At 35.6% G+C, this 17,160-nt stretch overlaps 1 protein-coding gene across 1 annotated transcript in view; it reads right to left on the bottom strand.

Moving 5' to 3' along the window:
• Nucleotides 1-10,051: 10,051 nt before the first annotated feature.
• Nucleotides 10,052-17,160, bottom strand: part of GRID2 (glutamate ionotropic receptor delta type subunit 2) — a 2,072,895-nt gene continuing 2,065,786 nt past the window's right edge. The window contains exon 17 of the mRNA XM_053700169.1: nt 10,052-10,474. Coding sequence (XP_053556144.1) covers nt 10,052-10,474 — 423 coding nt within the window. The remainder of the gene's footprint in view (nt 10,475-17,160) is intronic.

The following is a 17,160-nucleotide window of genomic DNA, read 5'->3' as shown; positions in this document are numbered from 1 at the left end:
GAAAATTATTGTAGAAACGGCCCACCAGCCTTTGCTATATTTGCAAAGTGAGAGAATAAGAGATGGGAATTTGTCAAATAGCCGCATAACAACGTGGACTCTTTCCTTACAAGGCTGGCCCTTAGAAATTCGCTATAAGCAGAATAAAAAGAATACAATGAGGACAATTGCCAAACATTACCTTGAGTGTATGTTGATGGTTCTTATCATGCCACTATTGATAATGAGCACAGATTAGTCACTGGCATTGGTATAACTTGGGCAAATGGATTCTCAAATATATCTATAGGTTTCAACATTGGACCAAGATCCAGTCAAGTTGCAGAACTCACTGCTGTTCTAAAAACCATTGAAATGGCTATTGAACATAGTATTCATGAATTTGTGATCCTAACTAACTCAAATTATGTGCGTGACAGTTTTGTTGAATACCTGCCGACTTGGAAAAGAAATGGCATGCAGAAAAGCAATAACAAACCAGTCAAGCATGGCAAGTTGTTCTGCGAGATTGATAATCTGGTGGTATCCAATGATTTAACCATCCACTGGAAAAAGACCAAGGGTCATTTCAGGGTTCTAGGTCCTGATAAGGAAGGCAATTATCTTGCAGATTCATTAGCCAAACAAGGAGCCATAACTGGAGAACTCCTTAATATTGAACACTTAATGGGTGCAATTCAGGTAGAAGCCATTACCAGAAACCAGACAAAACAACAGAGTGAGCCTAACTTGGTACAATGGAGTCAGGATTCTCCTAGTGAGGACCTGATCACTAGTCAAAAAGAGGACCCCATTGTAGGCATCTTCTACAAGCACATAGAAGATCCTGAAAGCAACCCCATCTCAAAAGATGACTGTATTGGCAAAGAAGATCTTAGAATCTTAATGAAATCCAGAACACAATTCAAATTACAGGATGGGTTGTTAATTATAACCTCCAAAACTGGCATCCAGCAATGGGTAGTACCCACCAAGTTCAGAGGTCTAATGCTTCAGCATGCCCATGATGCTCCCACATCTGGTCATCGTGGTGCCAAACTCACATATGAAATATTGCGTGACTACGCTTTTTGGCCACACATGTTGAAAGATGTTCAAACCTACTGTCAAGGGTGTTTAATCTGTCCACAGCTCCAACCCACTGCACCAACGCATAGAGCGCCATTGCAGAAAAGGGGGATGGTAATGCCATGGTCAGATATACAAATTGATTTTATTGGTCCAGTAACTAGGTCATCAAGAGGTAACAAATACATGTTAACTGTGACATGCCTGTTCACTAAATGGGTAGAGTGCATCAGCGCACCTAACAATAGTGCTGAAACATGTGCAGCATTGCTCATCAACCATGTGTTTTCCAGATTTGGTTTGCCTCAAAGAATCGAGTCAGATCAGGGAACCCACTTCACTAGCGAAGTGATCACCAAAATGTGGAAAATACTAGGGGTAAAAAGAAAGCTCCATATTGCCTATAGAGCTGCCTCAAGTGGTGGTGTAGAGCATTACAACCAGTCCATTGTTATAATCCTCAAAAAGTTTGTGAGTGAAACGGGTAAACACTGGGATGTAAAACTACCTCTAGTCCTAATGGCATTAAGAGCAACTCCAAGTAGTGCTACCAAGATGTCACCTTTTGATCTGATGACTGGTAGGAGAATGGTTCTACCTCAGCATCTGCTGTTCCGTACATCAGACCAAAACTTGATAAACGCTGCCAATACACATCAATATGTGTAGAACCTAAGAAAGCACCCGCAATATGCCTTTGCATTTGCTCAAAGGAATTTAGAGAAAGCTGCAACTGCCACTAAAACCTATTATGATCTCAAGACGTCCAAAAAGGAATATGAAATAAATGATAAAGTTTATCTTTATAACTTTGGAAGAGATCAGGTTAGGGAGAAGAAATTTCTTCCCTCATGGAAGGGTCCTTTTGTCATTACTGACAAAATATCTCCAGTAGCCTATAAAATACGGATCCCCAAAAATGAAAGTTTCATAGATAAATGGGTCCATATCAATCAGCTGCGAGCGTGTCATCCTAGGTCCCAACTACAAGTCATAGAGGGAGAATGAAGTGTCATATCCCCAAACGCACTAAAGACATACTGTAGTTTAAAGATGCATAACTGATAAACATGAAGGCTCAAAAATGACAGATTCTCTGCATAAGAGACTGTCTATGATGTATACGGCCAACATCCTCACCAAGTACCACTGACTTTGATCCAATTCAAATACATGTGTCCTACATATATTTGAATTTGAAAGGGGGAACTATGTCAGGGTACATGTAAATGACATATATTATATATATATATATATGTAATATGTAATAGGTCAAGGGAACGTGTTTATGTATGAAACCATCTTTTTATCAGATATTACTAAAGTAAGGGCTACAATTCTGATGTCAGGATTAATTCAAAACCCCATGATTTGAATACACATTTCAAAGACTTAAATACAAGCAGGATGTCTAAAGAAACTTCAAAAGGGGACATTTGCTCCCTTGCCAAATACAAAGAGAGGCATGACACCTAGATCAGGATACTACTACCTGTGGTGAGAGGGACGCTGAGTCTGTAATCAGCAGTGAAAAGCTGGTCAAAGTCATAGGGAAATGGTAATTAGCACAGGCTTGTTAATTACCCCTAAACATCAAATACACGTCTGTATTGCTAGCTAAACAGAAAATATGTTGTATTATGACTTTTACAACTACTCGTAAAATGATCCCTGATGTTTATGAAGTCTCCATGTGCAGGGAACGCACAAATTGGCATTTGCAATTCCCTGTATGGCATAAATGAAAATGAATACATTTTGAAAAAGTAATGATGCCAATAGTTTCAAGTATGTTTGAAAAAATTCAAATAACCAATATGTGTGTATATATGGAACTGGAACATATTATATTGGGGGAATAGTTGCTGCAGTGAATAGATATATGAATAAATAGATTCAAATCTGTAATGGATTGAATGGAAATTTTAATAATACCATATTTAAAATATATCGATATAGATGACATGTTTTTCTGTTTTTCCAGATGGAGTTCAAAGATAATAAATACAAGATACTGCATAGAAATGAATGTGTGTATATATATATATATATATATATATATATATATATATATATATATATATAAAGCATAAACTGTCTTAGCATCTGTATTATTTTAAGAATATTTATGGAACTAAAAAGAAGTCATTAATAATACTTATTTTATTTTAGATGGACCATAGAGGAATTCATGCAGGAAGAACTTCTTGGAGATGTAGAACAGGTTGTATTTGTGTAAATGCATGTATAACAGATGTATAAATACCATTAATTTCAGAATAATTAGCAGTATTAATTTGTTTTAATATAGTATAATGCTAAAGACACATGATGTTTCATATTAAAATAATTAGAATAAATATTGTGACCTAGCCCAATGCATAATGAACATAGAACTTATTGATGTAAGGAAATTATGGCATTTATTACACATTTTAAAGAAATATTTTCTTTCAATGTTGGATAGTAAATGTATTGCTGTGTTTGTTTCTCATGCTGCCCCCGGTGTTATGATGCGAGAACTACAGCCAGAAGGCTTTTTAGGCTGTTAAAAATAAGATATTCCAGATATCCAATCAGAAGGGACAAGGCTTCCGTTTGGGCGTTTCCAATCCTCACCAATGATGGAAACATATATAAGTAAGGCAAGAGAGAGGAAAAAGACAGATTCTGCTGACTAACTTATAACTGGTGTGCTGGGCGTGAGATACCATTTTACTTTGGCAAAGCTGATCTACCCTTTTCTCATTGATTGCAAAATATACTTATTGGTATTTCTGAGGTGAGATTAAACCTGCTGAAAGATATTGGATATCGATTGGTGTTCATCCTGGTAATGTATTAAAAAATTGAGGTAGATTGAAAAGAGCAAATTGTGTTTTTAAACTGTATTCCATAGCCTTGAATAGCTCTTAGCTTGCCTTTTTGTATGCAAACATTTAAAGTAAACATTCATTATTGCTGTATGTAGCAGATTTAAAGAAATAGTTTGTATTTCATGTTAGTATTTCATAGCCTGTATATTGTTAAACATATATCATTGATGCTAAGTAAATTATCTGTGAACATTTTGATATTTTAAAGTAGAATTGTGTTAGAATAAAGTGTGGGTAAATAGCTGAGTATCTTACTTAGAATACCTTTGTGTTAACTGAATGAAAGGCTATTTGTAAATAAGGCTGGGTTTAAAGGTAAATTCTTATGAGCTTTGTAAGAAGTATAGCAAATCTTAATAGTTTTTTTTTTTTTAACTTGTATAATATTGTTTCATATTCTGGTATTACAAATACATTCCAATATGCTCATAGATATTAACTAATAAAAATAATTCAGGTATTTATATTAATTTTATGGTTTCTAGTAGATCCATATTGATTGAGGGTTTATTTTAAAGGATAATTATCTAAATATATTGTGTTATAACCCTGCCATAGACTGATAAATTATTTGGAGAGCACTACTGAAGATTCTTATAAATCCTGCAGAATTATTCTTGGGGCGTCAGATAAAGACAAAACTACCACAATTGCATTTGACACAGTATCATTATGGAAGAAACTTGCATACTTCCTACATAGAAAAGAAGGAAGGAATAAGGGAATGGCAAAAAAGGAACTATGACAAAAGTGCAAAGAATGTAAAAATGCTTCACATTGGAGACACCGTAAAGATCTGGACAGGTCAACGCTGGATGAATGAAGCTGTAGTGCTGTGTAAAGTTGCAGATAGGTCCATTGAAGTAAAGACAAAGCAGGGAGTGGTGCTGAGACGTAATCAGAAACATTTATTGAAGATACCAAGTCATTCTTTGATCCAAACACAGTGATTGGAAATGGATTGGTTAAGCAATGCTGAGGATTCAAAAAAGACTTGTCTAGAACTGCAACAGAATTTAATTGATCAGGATACATTTCTGGTAAATGAACCTGATGAAGAGTCATCTTTTGAGGATACTGACAGTACAGAGGACATTCCTGCCACAGTACAGTATCCAAGAGGAACACTACAACAGCCCTCACAAGGGGGGCCACATACTTTAAGTGGCAGAGCTGTCAGAAAGCCACAAAGACTCATTGAAGAATGTTATCTGCATTTGACACTAACTCATTGCTACTGCATTTTGTGTTATACTTAGTTTAGTTGTTCTAGGTTGATTGTCATGCCAGAAAATGTAGACATCCTGTTTTTGGGAAAACTTGTCCTATTGTTAATTAAGAATGTTTGTTTTTATGGTGTTGTTTGTTTTGTTTAGAAAAGGAGAGATGTGCTGAGCTGAGCCTGTAAGCAGATGCATAAGGGTCAGATAACAGGAAGGGGGCTGATGCTTCAGGAAATCATTAGCTCTGCAGCAGTCAGGAAGAGCTCAGCAGACAGAAAGCAGCTCAGGTGTCAGGGCTCAGATATAATAAAGAAGTTTATTTAAAAGAACCTTGTGGATCATTTCAGTACATCATACAGCTGAACAACACACACACTATACACATGTGTATGCTTTCTTTTCAGTGTCTGCTGAAATTTGTGTAGCTTTCTAGATGTATTGCACCACTCCCTAAGAGAGAGAGAGAGAGAGAGAGAAGATAGAGGAGAGAGAGAAGATAGAGGAGAGAGAGAGGAAGAGAGAGAGAAAGAGGAGAGAGCGAGAGAGAGGAAGAGAGATAGAGAGAAGAGAGAGAGAAGAGAGAAAGAGAGAGAGAGGAGAGACCAAATGAATAATATAAAGCAATGTAGTCACTACAAAAATATACCCCCCTCCCTCTGTATCATGCAAGCTAACCCAAAGCACTTCAATACACCTGTCAAAAATCCAGCAAAATCACTGAAGTGTGAGTGTGACAAAATACCTAATCTCCAAAATGGTGGCACCCATTATGAAGATCTGAAGCTCTTCCAGCCAGCAATGGGTTAAAACAGCTATCAATAAAGCGTCAGTCAAAAGGAGGATAAGCAGGTGAGTAATAACTGTTCTGTAGTAGTTGTACCCAGCATAATTAATATTGTATCTCTCAGACTTTAAAAACAACACAACTCAGTATGTCTATGTGTATGATTATATAGTAGAAACTGCTGCCAAGTTTTACACACGAAAAATTATAGGTTAATAAATAAGGAGAAAAGGCATTTAGAAAACAATTTTATTAGACAAATTATTTAGACAAATTATACACAGAAAGCTCTGCCACTTGTAACCGAGGCCTTCAAAAACTGTTTTTTTTTATTATTTTCAAATAGGCAGTACATCAAAATAGGCCTATTTTAAATACTGTACATGGCTAACAGTTTTTATTTTATCTAAATTCACTGCAATATCTGGCATGTCTCTACATAGTTTTAATATTTTCTTTTACTTTTAAAATCAGGTATGCATGAGACACTGGATGTCGCAAGGGCACGAGATGTGCATGCTTACAGAAACCAGTACCCTTAGAAACAAAATGGCCTTTGCATGACTAGGAATGGATCTGCCTTACACAGTAGACAATATTTGAAGATTTAGTACAAAAGCAGTGACAGTACAAGATGCTCTCTGTAGAATCAGCATCAAAAATATTTATGAAGAATAAAACCTTTTTTTTATATATATATTTTTTTACACTTTTGCTAAAGCAATTCTATGTCAAAAAAGATGACTTATGAATATTCCCCATTTTCAAACATTGTCAAATGCATGTATGATCTTGGGCCTATAAAATAATCAACTATTTGAAATTCAAAATGGCAGGCGTACAGTACAGAGATATTAATATTTTACAGGTAAACCAATCAAATGTAAACACAATCAATGCTGTCATTTTGATCATTCATTTACTGAATTTACGTAATACTTTACTTCTTAAAACCTCAGAAGCCCTTTACATTTTTTCCCACCATTTTCTATGAACTGAGATATTTGTTTACATGGTAAAATACTAGTATCGTAGTGCTCTGTGTTTAGCACTTTCTAAATATGGGTAGATATAATATCAACAAAATCCTGTAAGGGAAGATAATTCTGTAACTGCTTTTCCCACAAAATTCTCAACATATGAGTGTAGCAAATTAAAGTCTTGCTACATTTTATTAATACATATCATTCATTACAAACAATAGATAAAACCCTGACATATATTTCAATGGCATTTTTAGTAAAGGTGAAAAATGTGTTAAAATACATACAAAACTCCTTTAAAATAAACATAATATTTAAAGGATTGAATGTGATAACTTGTTTGATATTTAGAAATATACTTAACTAATCAAACTTAGATGGACAATCCAAAATAAAATAGTCTGAATAGTCTTTGGCACAAGAAGAGATTGATCAAATAGTTTGCAATATAGTGTCTGTTTAAAAAAAGAAATTGCATGGGAGTGTTGCAAGGCTTTGATTGGTGAAAAAAAACCCCACACACTCACATTTCTGCCAATCAAGCACAAGCATGGAGCATACAAACCAGTCAGAGCATGTATATGTTCCAGATAGGCTTGTAAATAATGCTGATTATTGTTTGTTTGTTTATTTATTTGTTTGAAGGCTAAACAGTTATTTTTTATTGTTTAACAGATACTATACTGAAAACTTGCTTTGAAAAACTATAGAGCTATACTGCCCCAAAACAATTGGAGCTGGGATACCCCTATAAATAGTTATCTGTATACTTGTACTAGTTTCTTTTATGACAATTAAGGGGTAGATCACATTGCAGTTGTAAATATAACAACTAATATTAACAACAAACATCTTAACTTTAAAGGGACATGTAACCCACCAAAAAATATTTCCTGATTCAGTCAGAACATGTACTTTTAAACAACTTTCCAATTTACTTGTATTATAAATTATGCTTAATACTCTTGTTTATCTTTTATTGAAGGCACAGCAATGCACTACCTGGAACTAGCTGAACACATCTGTAAACCAATGACAAGAGGCATATATGTTCAGCCAAAAATCAGAAGGTAGCTTGCAGCTCCTGAGCCTATCTAGATATCCTTTTCAACAAAGGATACCATGAGAATTAAGCAAATTAGATAATAGAAGTAAATTGGAAAGTTGTTTAAAAGTGTATGTTGTATCTAAACCATGAGTCTCTTTAATAGAGAGTTACCGTATGTTGTTAATTGTACAGATGAAATGTGAAATAACCCCAATTATGATGACTCTGAAAGTTATTCAGACTATTATAATTAGATGGAACATAAACTTTCCAAATTTTAACTGTGGAATAGATTCCATGTTTAAAACTTGAATAATGCAAACACTTTTTTTTTAACTTTTTTTTTTAAGTTCCTTCCTTTTACTTTCACAGTATTCAGTCTGATGTTCTGTGGTCATGGCATCATTGTGTGTGTGATCAAGGAGTAAAACAGATTATTACTGGTCAATTAAGAATGATGCAATGTCACATCACAGTGATGTAAGTTAATAACATCAAAGTCATTATCATATATCCATTACAAGATGATTGTACCTAGCTGTGATGTGAAAAGACTCAATTTAATTTAAAATTACCATATAATGTACAAATAACTTTAAAAACAAACAAAACCATTTAAAAATACTTTATAACATCAGTAGTTACTGCATACTAAAATAAGTTGATGTATTTCCTTCAATGCAACGGAAGGTCTAAAACATTGTTCATTATAGATTAATCTGTACCTCCTTAGAGGCTACAAATGGATTTACTAAAACATTCCTATTTTACATTTATTAGATCCTACACAATAATTTCCCCCAAAACTTCACATAATGGTTGGTGGGGGGGAAATACATTTTAACAAGCAGATTATGAGTACTAGATCAGGCTGACAAAATAAGTTGCATTGTTTAAATAAAAATAAAATAAAAAATAAAACAAGTTCTTAAAAAAAATACATTCTTATATCAAGTCTCTCCAGATACAAATTTCTATTGAATTTAAATGACTTTTATTTATTTTTCAGGATCTAATGGTCTCTATGAGAGTAGTATGGATTTGCATGACCTGGATTAATATTTTAGTATAAATTTTAGGTGCTTGCACATTCTTGTCCTCTAGGGCGCCCCAGAAGTCATTATTAACCCCAAGTATCATTAAAAGCCTTTTAACTGAACTGCTGCTAACAAGGGCTAATGGATACTATGACTAATTGTTTCCAAAAAAGGAAGCTTTGGAAAAAATCTATTAGTACTGAATGAAAATTAATGCAGACATAAAAAAACAAATTGCTCATTTAAAATAATAAGAATGTCCTAAACTATACATTATTTTTTTCATAACATATATATACTTTTTTTTTTTTTTTTTTACTTAAATGAAGGTTCCATACATTCAAATATTATTTACACACACACACACACACATATATATATATATATATATATATATATATATATATATATAGTCACACATACAAACACATATAAGTGCTGGTGAAATTAAGACAATGTTATCTTTTAAGATAAAAAAAAAAACTTATTTAATACTATTCATTTCCATGAAATTTGTTTGCATTGTTACAGTGCAAAAATAGATTTGAATGTAACTGTTACTAGCATAGTAATGGATTTTTTGTTAATCCTTACAAAATTTAATTTATAAAGGTATCATGTGGCCACCAAAGGCTTTTTTATACTGCATATTTACCTTCAATCCCCAGAACACACAACATCAATAGGGTAAGGAAAGGCAGCAGAATATGGAAGGGGCTGTAGAGTATGCAACATCCTAAAATTATTGCAAATGTATCCATCAAATGAAAAGTTGGTTGAAACAGAATAGGGATAGTAACAATCAAAGGATAGGATTAAAATAAAATAAAAAATGACAAATATGAAATAATGAATTGGAAAATTCTAAAATACATTTACAGACAAAAGATTGAGGAAGATAAAGCGATACATTTAAAATTGTTATTAATAATCTGGATATAAAAAATACATCCATGTTAGTCTCATCATTTTACAGAAGCTCCTTTCAAAGGGAGTCCTAGAAGAATCAAAAGTGAAGATTTTCTATTAAGCTCATATGGAGGTGCCTCGGTCAGGGTCATTACCAAGATTGAGACCTAGAGAAGGAGTTGGCTGGTAAGGGATAGATGACATAGTTTTAATAGGACTTCTGAAAAATCCTCCATTAGGTGCCCTATGTCTAAAAGGACCAGTTCGGTGCTCAGGCACGTTGCCAAAGGAAAAACCAGAAGCAGCTTTAGAAGACAAATTGCGGCTAAGAGTCTGTATTTGCTCTGGTATAAAGGTTGTAGTGGTTATATGAGTGTTCCTGAAGTCACTTATTTGCTCCAAAGTTTGACGTGTTGGCAAATTATCAATGTCTAGTGGTGTCAGATCAATTGATGATGTAGAAAACTGTTTATGTGGGCTGTCGTCATCTGTACAAAGGCTGTTTACACGTCGGTGGAGATGTTCCAGGTCAATTTCTTTGTCATCCTGGAGGAAAAAGGAGAAGGAGATGCACAGTATTCAGTAGGAACCTTTACCTTCTGATGCTGAGAAGAAAACAAACCAGACCAGTAAAGAATAAAGATAATTTCAACAATTTCTATCCCAATGTTATAGGATACAGTTAAATTAATGGCCGCAATACATTTAATACTATGAAGAAGATGGTCACTTTTAGATCACTTATTATAGCTACTTCTAGCAGTACCTGAATAACACCACAATGACTTACACCAGTAAAAACAAACATAATCATATTAATAAAAATTATATTTTTATTTTTATATCCACTCTAAATTTTATTTTATTTTCTTTAAATTACAGAGTGTATGTCATGTTTTACAGAGCATGGTGGTGTAAGGAACTCTTAAGCACATAATTAACAGATGCCAGCAGGGTCACCAGTAGCTGCACACCTGAAAATCAGTTTTTTTAAATCAGCATACTACATTCACTAAAAAAATTCCATACATAAATAATTTTTTTTCCAGATTAGGCCTACTCTGTGTTACCTGGGGCTGCAGTAGTGCTAATCCAAGGGGGTGTCTGGTTATTGGAAACTTTAGGCAGACAAATGAGTGTCTGCCAGTCAGCTGAGAGATAGAGATCGCCCACCGTTAATTGCTGTTTATCAGGAAAGGCTCAGGAGACAAATGTAAAGCCAATGGGGTCAATTTATCATCGGTCTGTCCAACATGATCTGCTCAGCAGATCATGTCCAACAGACATCGCCGAATGCTGAGAGCATATGCTGTTGGTATTTATCATTGCACAAGCAGTTCTTGTGAACTGCTTGTGCAATGCCACCCGCTGCGGATTCGTAGCCAATTGGCTGCTAGCAGTGGGTGTCAATCAACCTGATCATGTTCGATCGGGTTGATTGCTGTCCGCCACTCATAGCAGGCGGACCAGTTAAGGAGCAGCAGTCTTAAGACCGCTGCTTCTTAACTGCTGTTTCCGCTGAGCCTGAAGGCTCGCGCGTCATCATGGGCTGTTCGGCCCTTGATAATTCGGCCCCTATGAGTGCTGCTGCTAAATAGTGTACTCTGGAATACTACCATGGTTTTTACATTCCACTTGTAATTTAGGCCTATGAGTAGATTGCAATTTATAGGAACACTAAAGTCAAAATGAAACTTTCATGATTCAGTTAGAACATACAATTTAAAACAACTTATCAATTCATATCATTATCTAAATATGTACAATTTTTAAATTTACACACTTTCTGAGGCAACAGCTCCTACTGAGCATGTGGTAATTGGCTGATGGCTGTCACATGATGCAGTGGGAAGGAAATAAAACTAACCTAGAAATGAGCCTTTGCTTTTGCATTGTCAATTTATTATGCTTTTATTGATTATGCTATTCTATTGTGTTTAGTGATCCATTAAGTGATGTTTTATTTCTTTAAAAAATTCACATCAGAGAGTTTTTTTGTTTTTTTTTTAATTAGCTTTATTTAGAAAATTATAAAGGTAGAATTACAAATTGTGGAAACACAGCTCCAAGGTAATACATTGAAAGTGAGACATCACATGTTATGTTTTAAGCTAATTTCTTTTTAATAACTTAACATTGGACTGGGTTAACCAACACTTTTCGACATACGTTGTCTCTCGAGAGATAAGCTATAATAGGATCTACCATAAGTACCAATAACCTCCAACAAATGTGTCCCTTTCCCTTCTAGGATAATGTCAAGTGTCAGCCCTATCTAGTTATCTTTAAGGTATGTTTCCCATGTTATTAGGATCTCTGAGTATATTTCCATCCTGTCATTTGTTAAGTAATAAAGCTCTTCAAGGTGGATTAGCTCAGATACCCTTTGAACCCACATTTCTATAGTGGGGGGTCCTTTGACCTCCAGTTTTTGGCTATCAAGAATTTTATACTGTTTGACATTATGAAAAATAATTTGAGGGAGGGTTTATGTTTTATTTTAGGGGGTTTGTTTAATAGCCATAGTAGGGGGTCTAGCGGGAGTTGTGTTTCAAGTATGTCCTCTATTTCGGATATAACAGATCTCCATAGGTTTTGGATGGCCGTGCACCACCACCACATGTGAGCCATAACGCTGTTGACATGGCCACATTGCCAGCATTTGTTTTTAGATTTATGAAATAATCGGTGTAATTTTTGAGGTGTATAGTACCACCTATGGAGCAGCTTTAAGTTAATTTCTGTAGTGGCTGTGGAGATAGAGGTTTTCAGTGTTGTGCTAATAATCCTTGTCCTTATGTGTTGTGGAATTATTATTCCTAGGTCTTTTTCCCAACTCTCTAGGTATGGGATAGGGTGTCCTGGGAATGGTGTAATCAATATCTTATATATCAGTGAGAGGGTATGGCGAATTGGGGGAGCTCTTATGCATTATTGTTTGAATGTAGTCAATGGTCTAGTCATATTTGAGGATTGCGTATGTGTTGATAGGAAGTTGTGGATTCGCCTGTACATAAACCAATTAGATAAACAGGAAAAGCCTTGTTGTGTTAATTCTGTTTGTGGTTTGATCTGTTCATTTTGAACTAGCCAGCAGACTGGGAAGTCTTGGAGATGGGAGGGATAGGAGTGTTTATTTATGTTAGGCCCTAAGTCAAATTCTCCATTCTTTATAAGAGATGTTAAAGGTGAGGGTCTAGAGGAAAGATTTGGAAACAGAATTAAAATCCTATTCCACAGTTTGTAGGTTTCTGCTATGGTGATAGTCGTCCAAGAAGTTATGTTTTTTTGTGATTTGAAGGCCCAACATGGTCTGCTAAGGTTCTGTGTTCGGGCTATTCCATGCTCCATATCTACCCATCTTTTGTATTTTTTATGAATATTCCAGTCCACAATTGCAAAAATATTGCATATCTATAATAAATTAAGTTGGGAAGACCCAATCCACCTTGCAATTTAGGTGTTGTCATAACCGATTTACTGATTCTAGGGTGTTTTTTATGCCATGTAAAGTCACTAAGAGCTCGTTGTAAGGAGTTTAAATATTTTTCTGGCAGGGGAATTGGTAGGGTTTGGAGGATGTACAATATCCTGGGAAATATGTTCATCTTTATGAAGTTAATACGGCCCAACCAAGATAATTTTTTGGATCTCCAAGTTGATAGGTCTCTGATCACTTCGAATTTGATCTTTTCATAATTAAGTTGGAATAACGCTTCTACGGACGTGGCTAGGTAAATTCCTAAATATTTAAGGTGGTGTTTGTTCCATTTAAATGGTGTTAGCTTTTCTAGTAGCTCTTTTTTATGAGGGTCAATTGTGACGTTTAATATTTCGGACTTGGTAACATTAACTAGGAAGTTTGATAGGACATGGAAATCATGGAGCTCTCCAATCAACAAGGGCAACGATACTTCAGGGTTAGTCAGAGTGAATAGTAGGTCGTCAGCGAATAGGGATATGATGTATTGCTGGTTATCTATTGTGATTCCTTTAATGTTTGTGTGGGATCTGACTTTGACAGCTAGTGTCTCAATTACACAGGCGAACAATAAGGGGGATAGTGGGCATCCCTGCCGTGTCCGTTAGATATTTTAAACGATTCTGATAGGGTACCATTTATTAGCACCTTAGCGCTAGGGTTGGTGTACAAAGAGAATATTCTCTGTATCACCCCCTCCCCGAATCCCATGGCCCGAAGCGTGAGCTGTAAATAATCCCATGCGACACGGTCAAAAGCCTTGTCGGCATCAATGGAAAGTGCTATTAGTGGTAATTTATGGTCTTGAGCATAAAAGATTGTATTTAGGGCTCTAACCATGTTGTCTTTTGCTTCTCTTCCCACTACGAAACCCACCTGGTCAGGGTGTATAAGATCAGGTAAAAGGGCGTTGATTCTATTAGCCAACAATTTCGAGTATATTTTTATGTCGGTATCTAATAAGGAAATTGGGCGATAGCTAGTGGTTTCTTCTGAAGGTTTTTGAGGTTTCAGTAGTACAGTTATATGCGCTTCAAGAGCCGAGTCCGGGAAGGGGTGATTAGAATCTATGGAATTAAAGTATTGTAATAGATGTAATGATAATTGTTCTGCAAATGTCGAAAATTATTTGTACGTGTATCCATCAGGGCCTGGGGCTTTACCAGTGTGGAGATTTTTAATTACTATTTGAAGTTCTTCTAGTGAGAAAGGTTCGTCTAATGCTTCTCTTTGTATTTGGGTTATTTTGGGGAGGTTTAGTTCTTAAAGGTACTCTGTGATGAGTTGTTGTCGTGTTGAAGTGTTTGTGTGATCGCTCCGGGGGGAGTTTGGTAAATTGTATAGGTTTTGGTAATATATTCTAAATGTCTCTGCAATTGCCCTAGTTGATTGATGAGATTTACCCTTATTGTCCTTTATGTGAAGAATATAATTGGATTTCATTTTTTTCTTTATATATCTGGCTAACATGCGCCCTTGTTTATTTAAGTCTATATATGAATGTTGTTTGAATAAAAAGGCTCTCCTGCACAAACCCCTCTCTTGACTCCCAGGGCTTTTAATCCATGAGTAACCAACTCTAATGGAGACATGTATTATAGGTGACTATGGCACTAGCGCATGTTTCATATTACATCCTCATGCCAATACAGCCACTTCCTAGTGGTATATGACCCTGCTGACAGGATACCTTTTACATAGCTCTAATCTAGGGCTGCTAGCTATCTTAATATATCTCCCCTCACCTTGCAGCCCCCTTCGTCTCCATTAAGAGACCCTGACAGGTCCACCTATATTTGCACATAACCAGTTTTCATTGTGGAACCAGCCCTGAGAAGACTAGTTTTACGCATACCAAACAAAGCACTCCCCTTGACACCTTAATTTAGTTATTGCCCTGCTTGTACCTATAGCCTACACAATTCTTTAAGTAAGATCACCATACAGCCTGAACGGGGTTGACTCCGTCCTCCTTTTCTCGCCCCCCCCATATTCCCCATATTTTGAGTGGCTCTTGCCCACAGCAACACCTTTCCTTCTCCACTCTGTGACCCACCTGTGGTCATTACAAAAGCCAATTCTCCACATCATGACAGTCTTTATCGGACATTAGAATTTATTTACTTTAACAGGAGTGGAGTTCATGTTCCAATTATTAAAAAAGAAAATGAAGTTCTCGCTCAGTTAGCCCAAACCTTTATTTGACACCTCACTTGACATGACATATGTTTCCATTTGTTATGGTTGGCCTTTTGGTATTGGCTTTGTTATGGCTATTACTGGGAATTCCAACATTAACATATCAATTTTATGCCTAGCTTTACAACCTTTCTTTCAGCTGAATGGATAACTTCTATGTAATAATATTGAGTGCTATATCTTGTTGTTAATATTATCAATGGGCAATTCCTGCATTTTACTTGTCTCTGAAACTTCAAAAAAAATTGTTTTATAAAAAAAAAAAAAAAAAAAAGGCTCTCCTATTCTGTTCCTTTAATCCTTACTAATAGTGGAAGCTAAGCTGAACCGTTTAGTTTGTAGAAGTTGTAAAATGGACGTGTCCTTAGGGTTTGCTTTATGAGATTCCTCTAGTTGGGATATTTCTTTGATAAAGTTAGTAATTGCCTCTCTCTTCAGTTTAGAGAGATAAGCTTTGTAGGCTATTAGCTCGCCTCTGATAGTACATTTGTGGGCATCCCAGTTGATTTGAGGGGATGTGTCTGTGTGTACGTTATGTAGGAAGAAGTCATCTATTTTGTTTTGTATTTTCAATCTAATGACAGGGTCGGTTAGTAAGCTGTCATCTAGTTTCCAGATGTAGTTTTTTATAGGTTTAGAGGGCCATTCTAAAGCACAGAGAACTCCTGCATGGTCAGACCATGTTATCGAAGAATTATGTGTAGATCGTACTAAACCCATGCTCGTTATGTCTGTAAATATATAATCAAGTCTACTGTATACTTTATGGGGGAAGGAGTAAAATGAGTAGTCAATAACATCTGGGTTTACTGTCCTCCAAACATCTAAGCACCCCATTTGTCTCAGTATGTTATTCGATTTTCTAATATTAGTTTTGGAGGTAGATGCAGTGTGAGTGGAACTATCTAGTTTAGGGTTTAGTGGTAGATTAAGATCCCCGCCTATTAGTAACGTGCCATTCTGAAGTTCTATTACAGTGTTTGCCACCTTTTTAGGGAAGGAGTATTGTTTTGTGTGCGGAGCATATATTGAGACTATTGTTATGGGAAGGCCATATAAGAGACGAGTTACAATGATATATCTGCCTTCTCTATCCCTATTGACAGAGATTTCTTGGAATGGGATTCCCTCTTTGATCAGGATGCCCACCCCCTGGATTTCTTTCTGTGAATGAGATGCATAATAACTTTTACCAAATTTATATTGGAATGTTTTGGGTTCTTTCCCTTTTAGGAAGTGGGTTTCTTGGAGAAGTATTATATCTCCATTTTTCTCCTAAAGTCAGCTAAGGCTGTTGTTCTTTTCCTAGGAGAATTTAGTCCCTTGGTATTTATAGTTAAAAAAATTATGTTTCTACTATTCCCTTTATTAGTTTGCGAGGCCATGTGTGAGGAGTTTTGGTTTGCTAGGTTTTATCTTAGTTATTTCCAATAAAAACATTAGAGAATCGTTGGAGGATGCATATAATATGTGGTGTGTGGCTGCCCAGTCCATGACAACAAATAAACATAAGAACAAATCAACATACAATAACAAATAAAAACTAAGACAA

Source organism: Bombina bombina, chromosome 2, assembly GCF_027579735.1.
Source record: "Bombina bombina isolate aBomBom1 chromosome 2, aBomBom1.pri, whole genome shotgun sequence".
NCBI classification, from domain to species: domain Eukaryota; kingdom Metazoa; phylum Chordata; class Amphibia; order Anura; family Bombinatoridae; genus Bombina; species Bombina bombina.
Note: the sequence above shows the minus strand (reverse complement) of the source record. Positions and strands in the feature narration are given on the sequence as shown.